The sequence below is a fragment of the Leptonychotes weddellii genome, chromosome 8, assembly GCF_054177405.1.
Source record: "Leptonychotes weddellii isolate Sample4059 chromosome 8, ASM5417740v2, whole genome shotgun sequence".
NCBI lineage: Eukaryota > Metazoa > Chordata > Mammalia > Carnivora > Phocidae > Leptonychotes > Leptonychotes weddellii.
Window position 1 is genome coordinate 114723152 of NC_138376.1, and position 17461 is coordinate 114740612.

Below are 17461 nucleotides of genomic sequence, written 5' to 3' on the forward strand. Positions count from 1 at the left end.
GTGGTAGACACGTGACTAGCCTATGAATCTAAGAACTTGGATAGGAAGGAAGAGGGGACTGTGTTCCAGCAGACACTGACCTATAAAACTGTTAAAAGTAACAAGATTTGGGGGCGCCTGGGTGGCTCAGTTGGTTAAGCAACTGCCTTCGGCTCAGGTCATGATCCTGGAGTCCCGGGATCGAGTCCCGCATCGGGCTCCCTGCTCTGCAGGGAGTCTGCTTCTCCCTCTGACCCTCCTCCCTCTCATTCTCTCTGTCTCAAATAAATAAATAAAATCTTTAAAAAAAAAAAAAAAAAGTAACAAGATTTGGCCGATAAGTACATGAAAATGTTCATTCTTAAGTAGAAGTGAATTGCTCTTCAAGAAAAATTATAGGTTAGAAATTTAAACATTAGATGTTATGATAAAGCCAGTGGTGATGTTAGTAAGTTCGCAGCTCATGAGCAGATTGGAAAAATGAACATTTTCATTCTAGTGATAAGTGGCTTGGTAGAATGATGTGAATTCATCTCAGGTGGGCTTTTTTTTTTTTTTTTTGCTTTTAGGCCGAAGATACCTGTCAAGTTTATGTTGTAACTCTATACAGAATGTGGTACAAAGCAAATAAATTTCATTCTCAACTTCCAAGGTGTTTTTAATCTGAGTAAGCCCAATGTGCTAAGGATGCTTTTTCAGAGATCTTTCACATTATATTCTTGGCAAATGGAAAAGTCTTTTATGATGAAAATTGAGATCATCTTGAGGGGAAATGATGTAGTTAGGAAAGAACTTTTCTTCCCGAAGAATTGAAATAAAAGTATGGCCTTCATGTCATATACTGTTTTATATGGTTACATCCATAGATGGACAGACACCCAGATCCAGATCCAGATAATACTCACCTATGTGCCTGGAACAAGAAGAATAATTTTGCGCAGCTGACATTCTCTAAATCTGGTTTTTTCTGTAGGTTACAGGTCAGAATGTGCACAGGATGAAGACAGCAGATTTCCCATTTACCCCACATCCACAAGCAGGCTTTTGAGTCCCCAAATGAAGTCCTTGGAGCACGGAGTGTTGTTGGGAGTGTCCTTGAGATAAGGGGATGGACAGAAGAGCAGATGTCGGAAGCTAGGTCATGAAATGTGCTTGAGGAGGGTTAGGTGTGCGTTGAAGAGTTGTTTTTGGATTACTTGGAGTTTTTCCAGGGCAATGGGTAAACCGGTTTCTCCCTGACTTTGGAAAGAGACCACCCAATTGGTGTCATGTGAATGAAGGGCCCTAAAATAGCCTCCACTGTATAGGATCAGACAGGTTTCCATTCGGCTCATCATAGCTCATTCCCAGCAAGGGAATGTGCCTGTTTCCTTGGCCACAGCGTTGGTCTTGTATTTGCTTTCTGACACCACCTGCCCCAGCAGCATTCCAGGTGTGTTTTCCTCCTGGTCTCCCTGGTGGGGATTGGATGGGGAGGATTCAAAAGGTTATGGTCCTGGCGTCTTCAGTGCCTCCTTATATAGTCATTTCCAAACACTTGCCTTTTCTGTCAGGATGTGAGAAGAATGTAAGAGTTTAGTGACCTTGTGCCCCTTGCACCAAGGAACTTTCCCCGTTAATCTTTTTGGTGTAAGAATCTTCCATTGGATTCCAACGAGATCCATGCCCATCAACATGTTAAGAATGGTCAGCTATAAGTAGAAATAATCCGAAATCAGTTCTGCACATGAAGAATCCTCCACGCGAGTTTCCTTCTTTCTCTCCCGCCTCCTGTCCTGCCACACCTCCACACCGACTCTTCAGCCAACTAGGTAGCTTTTCCTCTGGGAACAGGTGAGGCTGTCTCCTGACTGAGACGAATTATATGTATTTGTTGTCCCTTCTGCCTGGAAACATATTCCCCAACCCTTCACCTTGTTCTTCATTGGTTGTTATTTTGAAGGATGTTTGAATGTCTCACTCACTCACTCACTAGGCTCAGTTACTGCTCTAAAGTTGGTGGGGACAGAGACTGAGACTAAAAGCTCATCATTATATTTAAATGCCAAATGAATGTTATGGGACCCTCAGGAAGTGGGGAGTCAGTTCTGTTGACTTCCATTCCTTCCTTCCTTCATGCATCTGATAGACACCTCTTAGGGAATGGCTAAGTATCACTGTGATGGTGTTAGGTGCTGAGGTTGCCAAAATGAGTAAGACCCAGCTCCAGCTTTCAAGGACTTTGAAGTCTCCTGGGAATGACAACCGCGTAAGTAAGTAAAAGTCATTTTAAAAGATGCCTTAAAATAGAGAACTTCAAATAGATACCGAAGTGTCATATTTTAAAGAACTCCCATGTTCCAGCACGACCATCAGTCATGGCCAGTCTTGTTTCATCTATACTTGCACCCACCCCTTCCCTCTCCCTCCATGCCTCTGAAGCAGACTGCAGACATCAGGTCATTCCATTTGTAGGTGGAATGTATGATTGGCAGGGATGCAGCAAGAAGACCACATGCCATGCCAAGTCCACCGTGAAGCATGGGCTGCTGTCTGCTGGGTCAGTAGGACGAAAGAAGGTGTTCCAGGCAGAAGAAACAGCATGGAGGAGTGGGGATGATAGAGTGCTGCGTGGACTAGTTTGATCTGGCCCAAACTGGTGTGTGGAGAGAGGTGGAGCCATGGGACAAGTCTAGAAAGGCGGACAGTCCAGATAAAAAGGCTCTCGTATTATATGGTATACAACAGACCGACTTTGTCAAATCCTCACTGGGAGACATTTACAGTTTTCAAGATCTATATTCTAAAAGTCACCGTGGGCATGGGATCTAGGGCAGGGGTTGTAAATGAGAGGAGATTGGAGAGAGGGTGAGTAGTTGGGAAGTTTTGTCCACCACTTGAAACACTGCTAGGATTAGGATGGAGAGACATTTTGAGACACTTGAGACATGGAGAGGTTTTAGGGAAGAGATGTTATACTAACATCGACTTATGACACATTAGTATAATTAGTTCCATTAGACGTAGTGACGTCTTTGAGGGTAAGTGAAGGACTCCTGAGAGTCTGGTGCGGGGGCAACTGGTTGAGGCTAATCTCTGGAACACCGGAATCCAGCATGAAAGTTTGGGGAGTTGGAGAGTTCATACTGAATACGTAGAAAGAGGAGGCAAGACATTTACAGCTAAGGAGGTGGAGAAGGAGTTTTGAGAGTTTTCAATGTATAAGTTAGGGGCATCCAAGTACTTCATTATGGGCCATTTGATCAGTGTCCTGGGGCTTGCTGGCCATCTGAATTTTTATTGATAACACTATTTAGGCAATACTTACCAGTTCTTAAAAATTTGGAACTTTGGGAGCATCACCAAAAAAGATTTTAATTAACAGTGAACGGTTATAAGATTTAGCCTCTTGACAGTTTTGATCAGGTCACCAGGACTTCCAAATCTCTCTCAGCCTGCCTCAAGGAAATCAGCCACGATGATCGAGTCCCATTCTGATTCCATTTATTATCACCCTCCTGACTCTCTGCTCAAGCCACAGCAGAATATAATTTTCTTAAAATATGACAAACTCAAATATTGTACAAGGTTTAACAACCCGAAATTTCATGATTGTTTTGAGATTAATCATTTCCAAATTTCTAGGAATATTATAGATCACCCCCCCCATCAGGTCATCATTGGCCAAATGCTTGAGAATGCTCATATCCTCATGATTATGTGACAGAGGCAGCCAGACAAAGTGCAAAGTGTGATTCATACTCATCAAAATCTGTGAATATGGTCAGAAATTGTGACTTCATTTCCACCAAACTAGCTTGTTCATTGCCACCCAACTAGCTCGCTCTGCTGTTCTTTCCAAATCCGTGATTCTATTAAGCTCAGGGCAATTTAGAAATGAGAAATGAGTTTAGTCCGCAATTGCCATCTGCTAATTCCACATGTCCATTTTGAGTACGAATCTGTACTTTAATTTTTTTGAACAAATTGTCAACGTTTCAGTCACTTCCCTTCATTTTCAAGTTCTGAAGCTTCTTGCGAAATGTTCTTTTGAGCCACTGATAGCATTTTTAAGATATTTTGATTATTAGGTCAGTTGGTGGTTTCAGTAGCTAAAAGACTTCTCATGTTTTGAAAATATGAATATGGAGAACAGGCTTAATACCAGTGTTTGCATGTGACATGCATTGTATGTTTTGACCTCTCAGATAGATAATGGTTTTCATCTATAAAGGAATAGTTTGAATTATTTCAATAATTGGAGTTTTGCTTTTTGAGAGGTCTTACAATGGAACTGGGACCTACTGTTTTGAGGAACTATTGATACTCCATTTTATCTGGCCCTTAATACAATTTAAATTTGGACAGACTTATTCTAGTTAAGCCATAAGTGTCAACATTGTAAACTTGTTTTGATTAAAGGATTTTTCTATCAAAAAAAAAAAAAAAAACCAGATTGGATCTTTCAGAGCCCTTAATTCCAAAAACACCTTACACGAAGCACACAGCCTAGTAAACCCCCTTAACAGGTTTCCATGACTGAACCATATGACTACAGTAAAATAAAGACCATACTTTGCTTTCCTATTAATAATAAGCATTCATGTTTCTTGGTTTTATATTGTATACATAGCACCTAGCAAACACCTGGAGTGTCATAGATGTTCAATACATATTATTTGAATTAATGGCATACCCTCTTAGGTGTTGATGATTGAAGAACATACTAATTTTCTAGCCTTTCTCCGTCATACCTGACAGTTAACGTGATATCACACACACTCCCCAGGAGGGATACAGAGGAGGCCTTTTTTTATCCCATTTTATTGTAGCTACACCTCTCCATGGTCAGGAAACTGAGTTCTCATACTTAGACCGAGCTTTCCAAATTCCTTCCGAGCTGATAATTAGAGATTACTGTTTTGTGTGTGAGATTCTGGTAATCACATTTTTGCTAAAAATCTCAAGCTTTTCGTCCCGTCGGGTCAAGCAGGCTGCCCTGGGCCTGAGGGAGGAAGATGAGACAACAAGAACACGTTTCCTCTGTGGCTTTAGATCTGTCGAGCCACTGATGGCATTTCCCCAAGAAAACGGGGAACACGAGAGGAGAAAAAGGCAGGGGAAGCCTTGGGGAAGCATCTGCTTGTTGAGGTGAGCTGAGGAGGAAAGGTTGAGGGTTGGGAGGAGGCCAGTGGGCGGCGGGGCTCTAGAACAGACTCCAAAGTGGGAGTGCCCCGAGGAGTGCAGCCTGGGAGGCAAAATGCCCTCAGTGACTTTCATCCTTTTTGTCCTGTATTCACTGGAAGATACAATTTACATTGTGATCAAGAACAGTCATACATAACTGAAACAAATGTTGCAGGAAACAGTATCCTTGCTTCATGTGTTGTACGCCAGCATTCTCTGTTCTGTGCAGTTCTGCTCTATGCTATGCAATGTCATTGCAACAAATGCTGGTCTCAGATGTCTCCATTTATCTCAGGACTCTGCTGGCTTAGCACTGTATCAACCCGGAAGCCAGAAATGAATCATGGCTGCCATATTTTTTAGACTGAAGGTTGGTGGTGGGTGGCAGGTATCCGTGGCGCCTCCCACGTGGTACCATTGATCCACTCCCTTGCCTTGTTGGCATGAGGTGGCGCCTGGACCCACCACAAGTCCAGATCCTGCCAGATCTCCTTCATCTTCTGGGAGTCTTGAGCCAAGTGTGTGTGTAGATCTATCGTAAAGAGCTCTAGCTTCTCTTACAGGTCGCCCATGGCGTCAGGGCTTTGGGTGGTGAGAAACAGATGCGGATTTTAGTTGTCTTTGTGTGGTTCCAGGGTTCAATTTTGTTCTTGCTCTTTCACACCCAGCTTCTTTCATAACTGCCAGCCTGGCCGACCTGTAGTGACTTTGGACTGACTCCGTGCTAGACCCGGAGGTAGCAGCCTGAATAGACTGTTTCACCAGCTTGCAGTCTCCCATGGCAGTTTACTTCTCTGATCCATGCTGACCCCTGCAGCCCTAATGCGCTGTGATCTGATGGGTGAATACCACTGCAGTTGCTTTTCCATTTGGGAATAGGAAAGAACTTAGAACTTTTTATTTATACTTGTATTTATCTCATTTAAAATGCCTATTTCTGTGTGCATTTTTAATGTCAGTAGATATAATTTATATTAATAAGTACTTAGAGTAGTAAGTAGATATATATTTGTAAATAATTATCTTATATCAAGGAAGTTCCATGGCCCAGTTGTTGTGTATTTTTGGTTTTGTGCTGTATATGTGTGTTTTTTGTTTGTTTTTTGGGTGGTGGTTTTGTTGAGAGAGTGCTGGGAAGGACGGAGTGGTCAATGCTGCCTGCCTGAGGCCCTTCCTTCTTCAGGAGCGGACTTAGGTTAATCAGAGATGATGCAGAATAGTGAGGGCCTTGGGCACCAAAGTCCTATTTGCCAAAGGAAGAATTAGACACAGGGCCTGGCAAGTTCTGTGTGTTTTTGGAGAGGGGGAGTGGAAGATGTGAGATCAGCCCTCCAGCCACCTGCCATGTGGGTGTGCCCCCAGGGCCTTTTCATCGCGACCAGCATGATCTAATACTGTCCTTGAGTGTGTGTTTTTGGTTGTCATGTGTAAAAAACTTTTTCCGGAGACAGACTGTATTCCAGCTCCAACCATCCTGCAGAAATGCTTGGAGTGATACCTCAGAGAAAAATATTTGAGATCATTATCCATTCAGTGAATTTCTCCATAATGACTTGGCAGGATGGGATAACAGAGCTGGTACAGTGACATTGTTAGGAGTGAGTTGGACAGTTCGGTAGTCAGGGCTGGGGTCCCGAACAAGAAATACGGAGTCAGGACAGCTAAGATAAAACGGCACTGACATCCGGTTTTGCAGCTTAGGCAGGACTGCGCTAGCATTCTCCGTCCTAAAATAAGACAGTTAACCACAGAGCATTTGTCCCTATCACGGGCAAGGGGCAGTTAAGATATAAGCCCCCAGATGTCAACAAAAAAAGACCGTGAGCACGTAGACATTAACCTAATAGGTACACAGATACGTGACCAGAGGGCTGATTGGCATGACTCAGCACACCGTGATTGCTTAATATAGTTCTGCAGAAGAGCTCATAAAAACCCCTCAACTTAAAACTCCAGGGGCAACCCTCTCGGGTCCCCTCCCTCTCCAGGCACTTTATACTCTTGCTCAATAAGCTTTGCTTTGCTGCCCACCACTCTTCATCTGGTCCACCTCTTCATTCTTTGAAGTGGCATGACCAAGAACCTGGGGCACTGAAGGCAGAGAATTCCTGCAAGACCATCTCACAGATTCAGTGAGGCTGAACAAGGAAATCAGAATTAAAGTCTTTTTTATGGTAGTAGCGATTTCACCTGAAAGGTTGCTGGAAGTGTTTATCACCTAAGAATCTTTAAACAAGCTAATTAAGAATGAAAACACATTGTGAAGTCATTCAAGAAATCAGGCTTCGTTGTCATGTAGTGATTTGCTTCCGTGGATTTAGCTTGTAGGGGACTGATGTACTGACATATAGCTCTGTCCCTCTCCAAAACAACAGGGAGCAATGTAAATATAACATGTACTTTATATTATGCAATATATATATGGACTTATAGACAAAAAAGGTAGAGACACACTAAATAAAAGAGTCAGGAGACTTCTCTTTCTCCCCCTCAACGTTGGGGATTCAGAGCAACACGTTGAGTTTTCCCTCCGGGCTCTGTCTTTACAGATACATAAAATAGCAGGACCACAGGTTCATTTGCATTCATTTGCATGTGATCTGCATACAACCATACAGATTACATTGTATTTCCTGGTGTTTTCAGGATTTTTTTTCTTTTTCTTTTTTTTTCTCCCTTAAAGACTGTCAAAGATATTCTGAACCATAAGTGACATCTGGGAAAGAAGAGAGCAAAAATAACAGAAGTTAATGATACAAATGCTTTGTTTTCATAGTACTTTTTGTTTTACCCAGAGACAGAAGTACATTGGGATAAATATCAGAAATACTGTTAAATCAGTTGTTGAGAGAACAGTGCTATTTCTTTTTTCCTTAATTGCAACAGCAGTCTACCTGATATGAATTGTTCGGTACAAATGCCCCTTATCTCTATATTTTTATGTTGGTTGTATAAAAGAGGAGTGTTTGGTAGAAATGTATGCTATGGCTTCTTGGGAAGATTACACAAGATTTGCCCTCCGCTGACCTGCCACTGGGAGTAAGACCACAGATTTGATTTAAAGCCATATCAAGTGAAGTAGATGGCCCTATGGAAAGATGCTGTGACCTGGTTTTATAATAAGAAAAGGAAGGAGAACTTGAATTTGCATGGATTATATTCTTTTTTTTTTTTTAAGATGAAGATGGGAAAATTCTTATAAAAAGATCATGGGGCACAAAATTTCACAATTTACTTAAAATCTTTTGAGGAAATAAGAGTTCCCCCATTCCTAAACTTGAACCCATATTGCTTCAGCCTGATGAATGAGAACCAAAGGGGAAAAATAAGAAGTGAAACAAATTAGCCAAGTGATAACTCTGGAGCAGAAACAATGAATATCTTAAAAGAAAAAAAAAGTTTAAAAAGGAATCTATTTCAGTGTTTTAATAATTGTATTTAGAGAGAGTTTAAAATCATATTCCAGAGTTTATTCTGTAACATCAGTGCCTCTTGACATCAGCATTGTGGGGTGTTGAGTCAGACATGAACTTCATATCCCCAAAAGAAAGATGCATGAGGTGTGGTGCTATTAAATATCCAGCTGCATTGTTTAAATTCCCTGCAGACTAATTTTGCAAACATTTCTGGTAGAAGTGAATGTTTTTACTGAATAGGTCTGTGCTATCTCAAGTAGGAACAGGTTGGACAGAAATGGTGCAGAGGTTTCCAGGTAGTCCTGAAAGAGCATGGACGTTGAGAGGATAAAGAGAAAATGATCTTGTGGTTGTTCGTTGGTTCCATTTGATGGGGATGAACAGGATTCCTTTCTGGGGATGGCAGACAAGACCTATTTTTTAAAAACATGTTCTTTTATTCTTTTGCATTTCTTGGCATTTAAATCATCAAGACTGATGAAAATGGAAATTTAGGGGACTTATTGCACATCTGGAAAGCGATTTGGGAGAACAGAGACGCAGCTGTGCCACCCTGTTCTAAATTATTGTCTGCCAGGCGCCAAGTAAGGAGTGGATAATGCAGCATGTTGCAGGGTGTGAAGCGTTTGCTGTCTTTGGCCTGTGTTGAGTTGAACAGCTGCCTTTTTTCTTATGAGCAACGGATATATTTTCCAGGCCCCCAAGTTATTGGGGAATTTTGGGTGACTTGGACTGAGAAATAGGGACTTAAACTTTTTCACTAGTGGCAGAAAATTTTGATCGGCAGCTTGGAAACTTGAGAACTGAACGGTTGGTTTTGAAGGTGTTGCTTGGAAGAAGGGGGAAAAGGGTAATTTGAACTAAGAATTTTTTTGGAGTAGACTTGATTATTCCAAGGAAACAGTTGATTGTGTTAAGTTGTGCAGTTCAGCTGGTTATTTTGAATAAATAAATTCTTGTATTTATTTATTTGAATTCTTGAAGCCAGAATTCAAGATTGGAGCACTTTGGCTAAAACAGTACAATTCTTAGTGCTTCTGTGAAAGAGAGAGAGAGAGATTTCCATTTAAGAACAACAAGCCATAGGAAAGATTCACTCAGATATTAGAAGATGTGGGTTTTATATTTGGTCAGAAGTTTCCCTTCCTGGATGGATGAAGGTAGACGTTTCTGGATGAAGACAGGATAGATAGCATCATATTCTCGAGAGACTTGACATGACTCTGAAGGGCCCAGGAGCTTCCAGGGGCCCCAGCAGTGGTGGGCAATGGCCAGATCCAGGCAGTCACTCATAAAAGCGGGTTCTCAGGTGCTGTGGCTGCAAGCCCTGTTCCCCCCACCTTCCAGTATACACTTTGAAGGGAGCGCCTTGGTCTTTCTCAGTATATGCTGGGGGCGGGGACTAAGGAAACATGAAGATCTTGAAGAGAAGGGGGCCTGGGAGGACTTTGTTTCTTTGAAGTGTAAGCAAACGTGTTGGCTTAATAGAAGGCAGCTGCCCAGGCAGCCGTGGACTCAAGCCCTTGCTTCAGCAGGCACTATGCTCTCATTCTCCTAGTCCTGGCTGTGAGTGATAGCTGGTGTTCAGGACTCAGTTCTCTGGGTGTTGGCGCTGAGGTGGGTGGGGTGGGAGAGGGCTGCTCTGAGGGGAAAGCTGTTGCTATAGGAAGCTGCTGGTCGCTCTTCTGGCTGCCCTGGGCCTCCCAGTCTGTGGGCCTGAGCTCCTTCCTCAGCTGGGCGGGACTGGGGAGCAGAGGTGAAGTGAAGGGCCCTGAGATGTGGGCCAGCAAGCTGAGGGTTTATTTTGTCACCTAGGTGATTCTCAGAGGAAGGTGAGCCGGTCAGCTCTGTTTAGCATGGTCACTTTGGTGGCTGGGTTCATGGCAGATTAGACAAAGTGGGGAAATGGACAGGGTATGTGTTGTTGAGTTGAGGCGAGTCAGGACAAACCTTGGGGGATCATAGTTTGATTTATCATGCTGTATTTCAGGAACGTCACCTTAAGATATTCTGGTCTGGCCCCCTTCCTCCCCAGTGATTCTGGTTTCAGGCAGTTTGACAGCAGTAAAGCAAAGACCAGCAGGCTGACCACCCCTGGACCTTTCCTCAGAGTCTCAGCAGCAGATTTCTTACCTTGACTAATCTTATTTCCCTACTGGGGGACCTATTGAAGAGGAGGTTGGGCTCCTAGCTCCTCTACTGTGTCCTTCCAGCCTGTTGTCTGAGATAGACGGACAGACCAACGGACCGTGTGGGGAATGACTTTTGCCCAGACATGTTCAGATACTCAAAACACCTTATTTGGTCTCATAAGAGTTCTTCTCGCCCCTAGATCTGCACTAGGGATTTGGAGGCAATTAACCTCAAAGGAGAACATTTTACTGGTGGGAAAGGAAGAGGTTTTTTTCTAAAAAATCATTTGTTTTCATTTCTGTTTCTCCTGTCTGTCGGTTGCGTAAAATCGGTAAACACAGATCTAGGATAGAGATTGTTCTGACCCAGGCCTCTTGACAAGGCCTGAAAGTCTTTAGCAGAAAGGCTTTTGGAGAACTCTTAATGCCCCAACTCCACTTGCAATCTGAGCGTGTTTAGCAGCATTTTACAAGTGTTGCTGTGTGTCATGTGATAGGGCTGTGCTCTGTAAAATGGGAAGTGTGGGCACCTTCTAGGCTCTCTCAAAGTTGTGTTTCTTTGGTGGTCTTCGTAGCGCCATTTATTCATACCAAAGAAAGGACATGTTGGGAGGTACAAAGGGGCAGGGGAAATGTTTCTATGAATGAATGAATGAAGCAAACGGCATGACTTAAAATGTAGGCAGCGCTTGTCCTCATGAATGTGTTCAGACGTGCATTTAGGCATCCACTCCCCTAAGGGAAGACTACAGTCTGAAACGTTATCTTGAGGCAAATGTTAGTAACTAATAAGCCTATGTGCCAGCCTGACTGTGTTCCTTCATTAGTTCCACTGTGAGATAGGTACTTAACTGCTCCGGTGTTCCCACCTCGGGCCACTGAGTTGTAAGGGGCAGCAGAGCTGAGTCTGGGCTCCGGAGCGTGGGCTCCAGAGCGGCTGCTGAGGCCCCAGGTGGGTTTCCTCTTTAGGTGAATTTGTAATGTGTGCTCTCCTTGCATGTTATTCGTATTTCTTGGATAACTCAAGGGATAGGGTGTTCTTGTCAAGGGTCTCTTGGGAAGGCATGGCACAGGTGTGTCTCAGATGTAGCATCCTCACCGGTCCTCAGTTCTCTGGTTCTCATCAGAATTTCTGGGAGTGGGGTCCTGGTATCAGAATTTCTCAGAAGCTTCCCAGGAGGTTCTGGTGCAGCCACTGATTGGGCTTTAGGGAGCCTCTCACCTGCACAGTGCCTTCTCTGAAGGCGCACCCCTGAGGGTTTCTGAGCCCTGCCAGGCAGGCGGAGGTGTGGGTTTAAGACCGTGGCCTTGGCATCGGCAGTCCTGGGTTGGAGGCCTGGCTTCTTTGCTTGTTAGCCCTGGAACCCTTGGGCAGTCACTCAACTTCTTTGGCCTCCTGTTTGTTCACCTGCACAGTGAGGAAACAGGTCTGGTGTCCAGCGGGTATCCTGAGGATTAGGAGGTATCACACATGAAAGTTAGCCTGGCGCTGAATCCCAGCCATGATTAGTGTAACTGCATGGAGAGGGGGACCAAAAGCGGTGGGTCTTTTTGCAGGTGGACTGACTGCCTTTGTTCTTTTCCTCTTTCTTCCTGCTGCCCTCCTCGCCCCCAGGACGGCTCGCTGGGAAACATCGATGACCTGGCACAGCAGTATGCAGATTATTACAACACCTGTTTCTCTGATGTGTGCGAGAGGATGGAGGAGCTCCGGAAACGGCGGGTGTCCCAGGACCTGGATGTGGTGAGTGGGTGGCACTGAGAACATGCTTCTGCCCGGCGGGGCTGCTCGGTGTCCTGCTCCTGATCCAGCACTCCCTCAGGCCTTCTGACGGTCCTGGTTGTGCCTGGGGTGTCCCTCTGTAAGCTGTTGTGCTAGATCGGGGTACAAAGTTCAGGTCCCAAAGGATGAATCATCTAGCTCTGTGGTCATCAGATGAATTGAGTATTCGCTGGGATGGCATGACCAAATCTTTGTATTCACAAAAAGACTAGATTTTATGTTTTAACCTAAGTGACAAGAGTGTTTTCCCTGTTGGCCAGTGTACACTACATTTTTATGGACTCTAAGCCCGAAGAATGTCTAGGCTAGATCTTTTCTTCTTTCCTTTCACCCTCCCTCCCTCCCTCCCTCCCTTCCTTCCTTCCTAAAATAAAATTTAAAGAAGCCAGAAACCACCCTAATTTCTCACCTGGTAATTACCATGTTGGTATTTTAGCAGGTCCCTGCTCAGTGCTTTTCCTGGGCATTTTTACATCAGCAATGTAATTCTTGCTTTTTTACTTAATATTTTATTATAGTTCTTCCATGTCATTAAGATCTTCATAATCACCATTTTTCATGGCTCTGTCCTTGCACTCAGGTGTTGAAATTCATTTGGCTATTTCATGAAGACCATTTAGGATTAATGCCGCATTTGAACTTGCATGTGATAAATAGTAAATAAATAGCTTAGGTCTCTCTCTGTAATCTGTATGTGTGCTAATGTTTCCATGTTGTGCATTTGCTACAAAAAAATCTTACTGAAACTTCTGCGCTTATTAATTTAAATTTTCATTGTATATTCTGTTTGGTTTCATCTGGTTCAGTGCTTTTCAAATTGTTTTATTTCACTGTGGTGACCTCAAGACCCCTTCAGGAATGTCTCCTCATCCAGACCAACTCCTTTTTGACCATCTTTTATATGGGGGGGCGTGGAGAGAGAAGGGGCCACATGGATCTGTTTTGAATAAGAGTCTCTGTGCCTTTAAAAATAGTTTGAAAACTGCTGATTCACTCGAATCCTTATTTATTTTTAAAAAATTTCCATAAATCTGCTTAGGGTAGGAATAAAAGAAAAAGCAATAATTAAGAAACTCGGAAAAAAGAATTCATTTATTAATAATTCTTTTATGTTATAAAGGACCTATTATATAACAACTAGTTTAGGCAACTAGTTTAGGCACCTTTGTTATTCTGCAAGTGGACATGCTTCACTTCTACATTGAGACTCTGGCATTCCTATGGACTTTAATTTCTTTCCTTAACTCCACCTAAGTGAAGATTCTTCAGGTCAGGAGTAATAGTGTATCATGACTGTCAGATACCTATTGATTCTCAAATTGTTCACTGCCTGGGTAGTAGGCAGTGGTGGGAGTTAGTACAATTGAGTTGACTGAGGCTGAGAGGCTTGGGTTGGGGGCTGAGAGCCATCATCCTGGGAGCTTAGCATCCTGGCCCAGGCAGGCACATGGGGGTCATCATTGCCCAGGGCATCTTTCCTATAGCTTTGTCGTCTGGCATGTGTGAATGGCAGGGTTGTTTCTTCCTTTTTAACAAAAGTAACCTCATGTGGCCGAGGACTCCATTGAAATTAATTAGGCTCTTTTATTAGGGCATCATTAATGAAAAAGGACGGCCCCCCCTTTTTTCTGTGGGGGGCAAGATTGCAGCTGAACAACAACTTAAAAATTGCACTGAATTCTTGGATATTGTAATTTTGACCTTGAATGATAGTCTGGTAACATACTTTGTGGCTTCCTTGGACATTTTGCCATGCAAGGAAATGCTTGCTGTGCATTGGTAGATATCTTGGATGTAACACACAACTGCTGTCCCAGAATTCTAGCTGGTTAAGAGTTGGGGTTGCCGTCATCACCGCAAGGTGTTTAGGAACTTTGGAAGGCAGCATCTAGGTAGGAAAGAAAGCCTGCTTGGCAGTGGGATAAATAACTTCTTCCCATTTAGACAGATGGGCTTAATTTGGTGTGCTATGTTCCAGAGCTGCAAAAGATAGTCTGGGGGAAAAAAGAAACACCGCGTGAGCTTAATTAGTTCTCATCAAAGGTGCAGGAATGTGGTGGTGGGTAAAATTGATGGGAGCTCATTCGAGCCAGGCTGGAAACTTTGTTCATCCTTTAAACAGTAGTTAGTGAAAAAAGTAAGATCCCCGATGGGTATATTCAGGTTCTCTTTCTAGGAAATTCTAGGCAGGTTGGAGAGGTGAAGGGGAGCTCTGGAACTGCTGAATGCCAGGTTAGATGCCATGTGTCCTGTATGTCATCCACATGGTTCAGGAGTCTAGAAGTCCATGTGAGACGTGCTTTAAGGTCATCCATCATTCATTTGGGCCATGTATGCAACACTAGGCGACATATTCCAAGTTCCCTCTCAGGGTGGTTAGCTCATCACAGATTGAGTCCTGATGGGAACTCATTTTGTTGAAAAGCTGTAACTTTCAGTCCATAATGCTCCCTTTATTGTATTATTTTATTTATTTTTTCGTTATTTTATTGCACATTATTCCACTTTTGGGCAAGTAGATAAACTTCTTCCCTGTTTTGCTGTTGGAGCAGCTTTGGGTCTGAGGACCTGCAACTTTATACTCCTTTTGATGTCCATAAGCAGTCCCGTGAAAGCTGAACTGAGGTGGCTTGGAAAAGAAAGAATCCACCAAAAGCAGTAAGAGGAATACAGTAGGAGCCTAAAGTTTTTTTTTTTTTTTTAAGAGAGCTTGAGAACACAACAGCAGGGGTGTGGGGAGTTGGGGAGTGGGTAGAATCCTAAGCAGGCTCCAGACCCAGCCCAGAGCCGGACCCGGGGCTCGATCTCATGACCCTGAGATCATGATCTGAGCCAAAATCTGACGCTTAACCTACTGAACCACTCGGGCACCCCACGTAAAGCATTTTATACGGAAAAAAGTAGCATTAAGTTTGTTGTGTCTGCTGTAGAAAAAGTCATTCAGAGAAAGCCTTGAATACAGAGTTTTGAACGATGGGTTGAATCAGTTTATGACTTTGTTTCATTTCAGATTCTCTGGGTGAATTTTGGCAATTGAGGGAATATTCTATAGATAGAATAGATATCTAGATATTTGTGTTTGGCTTTAAAAGTCAAAAAATGCATTGTCTTTAAGAGCTAATTACATGTCAACCAGAGAACACACCAACCAAAAAGATACCCTGCCCACAGCAATGCTTGACTTAACCCTGAAAAATATAAGGTTTTGATAATTATGTTAGTGATTAACTTTCTGGATTGAATATCGAGCTACTTTTCCAGGACCTAATCACCCGGCTCCCTACTAGCATAAAGCACTTCCTTGATAAAGTGTTTTTGGGGCCAGTTAGTTTAGATGAAGGCAACAGAGAGTCCAGATGGGTGAACATTCAACAGTATAAACAAGGATTATGATTCAAATTTATAACTATGGAGAGAGTTTTTATTTAGCACCAAACGGGCCTTAAAGGAACAGTATGTCTGGACCTGAGCCTTTGCCTCTGCTGGGGATTGGGACATAAGTGCTTGTGAACTGCAGGGAAGCTGCCCATATTTCTACACATTTGGCACATCCCTGAGCACTGCGTGTTTTTTTGGCTGGGCGAGTCTGCATTTGGAAATGATAACGGCTTTCCAAGTCCATAATGGGCTGATCGCTAGTGATGCGAAGTCCAACATCTGTCAAAATGACACGGTGGCTAGGAAAGGGACACAGGCAAGGTGGGCAGTTATGACCTGCCATATCGGCTTCCTCGGCATCTGTGAGGTTTTGAGTGGGCCTGGGTGTGGACAGAAAACAAGTGTGTGTGGTCGTTGGTGCAATACAGCCATGACGAAGGAGTCCCTACTTACAGGGGGACCTGGTTGACAAATGTCGGCCAAAGCCTAGCTTGGGCTCGGTGCCAGATCATGATCACCTCTGTGTGTGCACCAGGAAATGGGAGCCCAGGTGGAGACTCACGCAGGTTTTTAGGGACCAGGGGTGCAGATTCAAATATTGCACGTTATAACAGACAGATGTGACATCACAGCCTTTGCCGATGGTGTATTTATAGGAGTAAACAGATTATTTCTAGCTTTTTATTTTGGCAATTAAACATACATAAACACACTGTAACAAACTTCCGTGCCTCTTATCCAGCTTCTATAGTTGTTAGCCTTTCGAGGATCTTATGTTATCCTTACTCCCCACACCCACTTCGTTATTATTTTTGAAAAGTTCTTTGTGAGGCTAAATTTGCATATTGAAATGCACAGATCTCAGCTCTGTGATTTTGTCAAGAGGATGTATCCATGCCATTCACACTCTAGCTTGATATAGGACATAGTTACCAGTCCTGCCAAATTCCCTCAGTCCCTTCCCAGCAAATCCTGTGTTGAGGACAGGGAATTTTGTTGGTCTGTTTCGGTCACTTCACTTCTGCATTCCAACATAGAGAACAGTGCATGGTGTGTAAGAGGTATGTGATAAGTATTTGTTGAGTTCATTTATTATGTAATTATTTTTAAATATTTTATGAACATTAAGCCTGTATCTGAGATTTTGCCTTTTCTAGAAAGACCGGTAAAAGATGTTTTCCCCATCCACAAAGAGGTCACAATTTAGTTGGGGGCATTAGACAAGTAAATAGATTATTACAATGCTGTGCGGGGGTACAGAGAAGAGCCCCCGACCCACAGTAGGAAAGTTGGGGAAGACTTCCTGCAAGAGGTGATACCCAAGCCCGCTCATTAAGGACACAGAAGATTAACCTGATTTTGGGATGGAGGGTGGACAGTGCAGAAGAACTTAAGGCAGAGGTCACAGTTTTTGCAAAGGTCAAAAATTAGGAGAGAAAATGTGGTGGCTTTTAAGGCAATTACAAGAAGTTTACTGCGGCTGAAACCTAAGATATAAATATGTGGAGAAAAAGATACATGGTCTTCTTTAACAAGTCCTTGGATTATTCATGATATAAAAAGCTAGGATGTTCTGATTCATCACCATTCACAAGACAAAACAAAAA

At 43.2% G+C, this 17461-nt stretch overlaps 1 protein-coding gene and 1 long non-coding RNA gene across 9 annotated transcripts in view; one reads left to right on the forward strand and one right to left on the reverse strand.

Annotated features, from left to right (window-relative positions):
• The window catches only part of SASH1 (SAM and SH3 domain containing 1), a 234878-nt gene that overhangs the window by 76882 nt on the left and 140535 nt on the right, over positions 1 to 17461 (forward strand). For all 7 annotated transcript variants that reach the window (XM_081829122.1, XM_081829125.1, XM_081829119.1 and 4 more), the window contains exon 2: positions 12309 to 12437. In XM_081829122.1, coding sequence (XP_081685248.1) covers positions 12309 to 12437 — 129 coding nt within the window. The remainder of the gene's footprint in view (positions 1 to 12308; positions 12438 to 17461) is intronic.
• The window catches only part of LOC145723132 (uncharacterized), a 217110-nt gene that overhangs the window by 32075 nt on the left and 167574 nt on the right, over positions 1 to 17461 (reverse strand). The window lies entirely within an intron of this gene.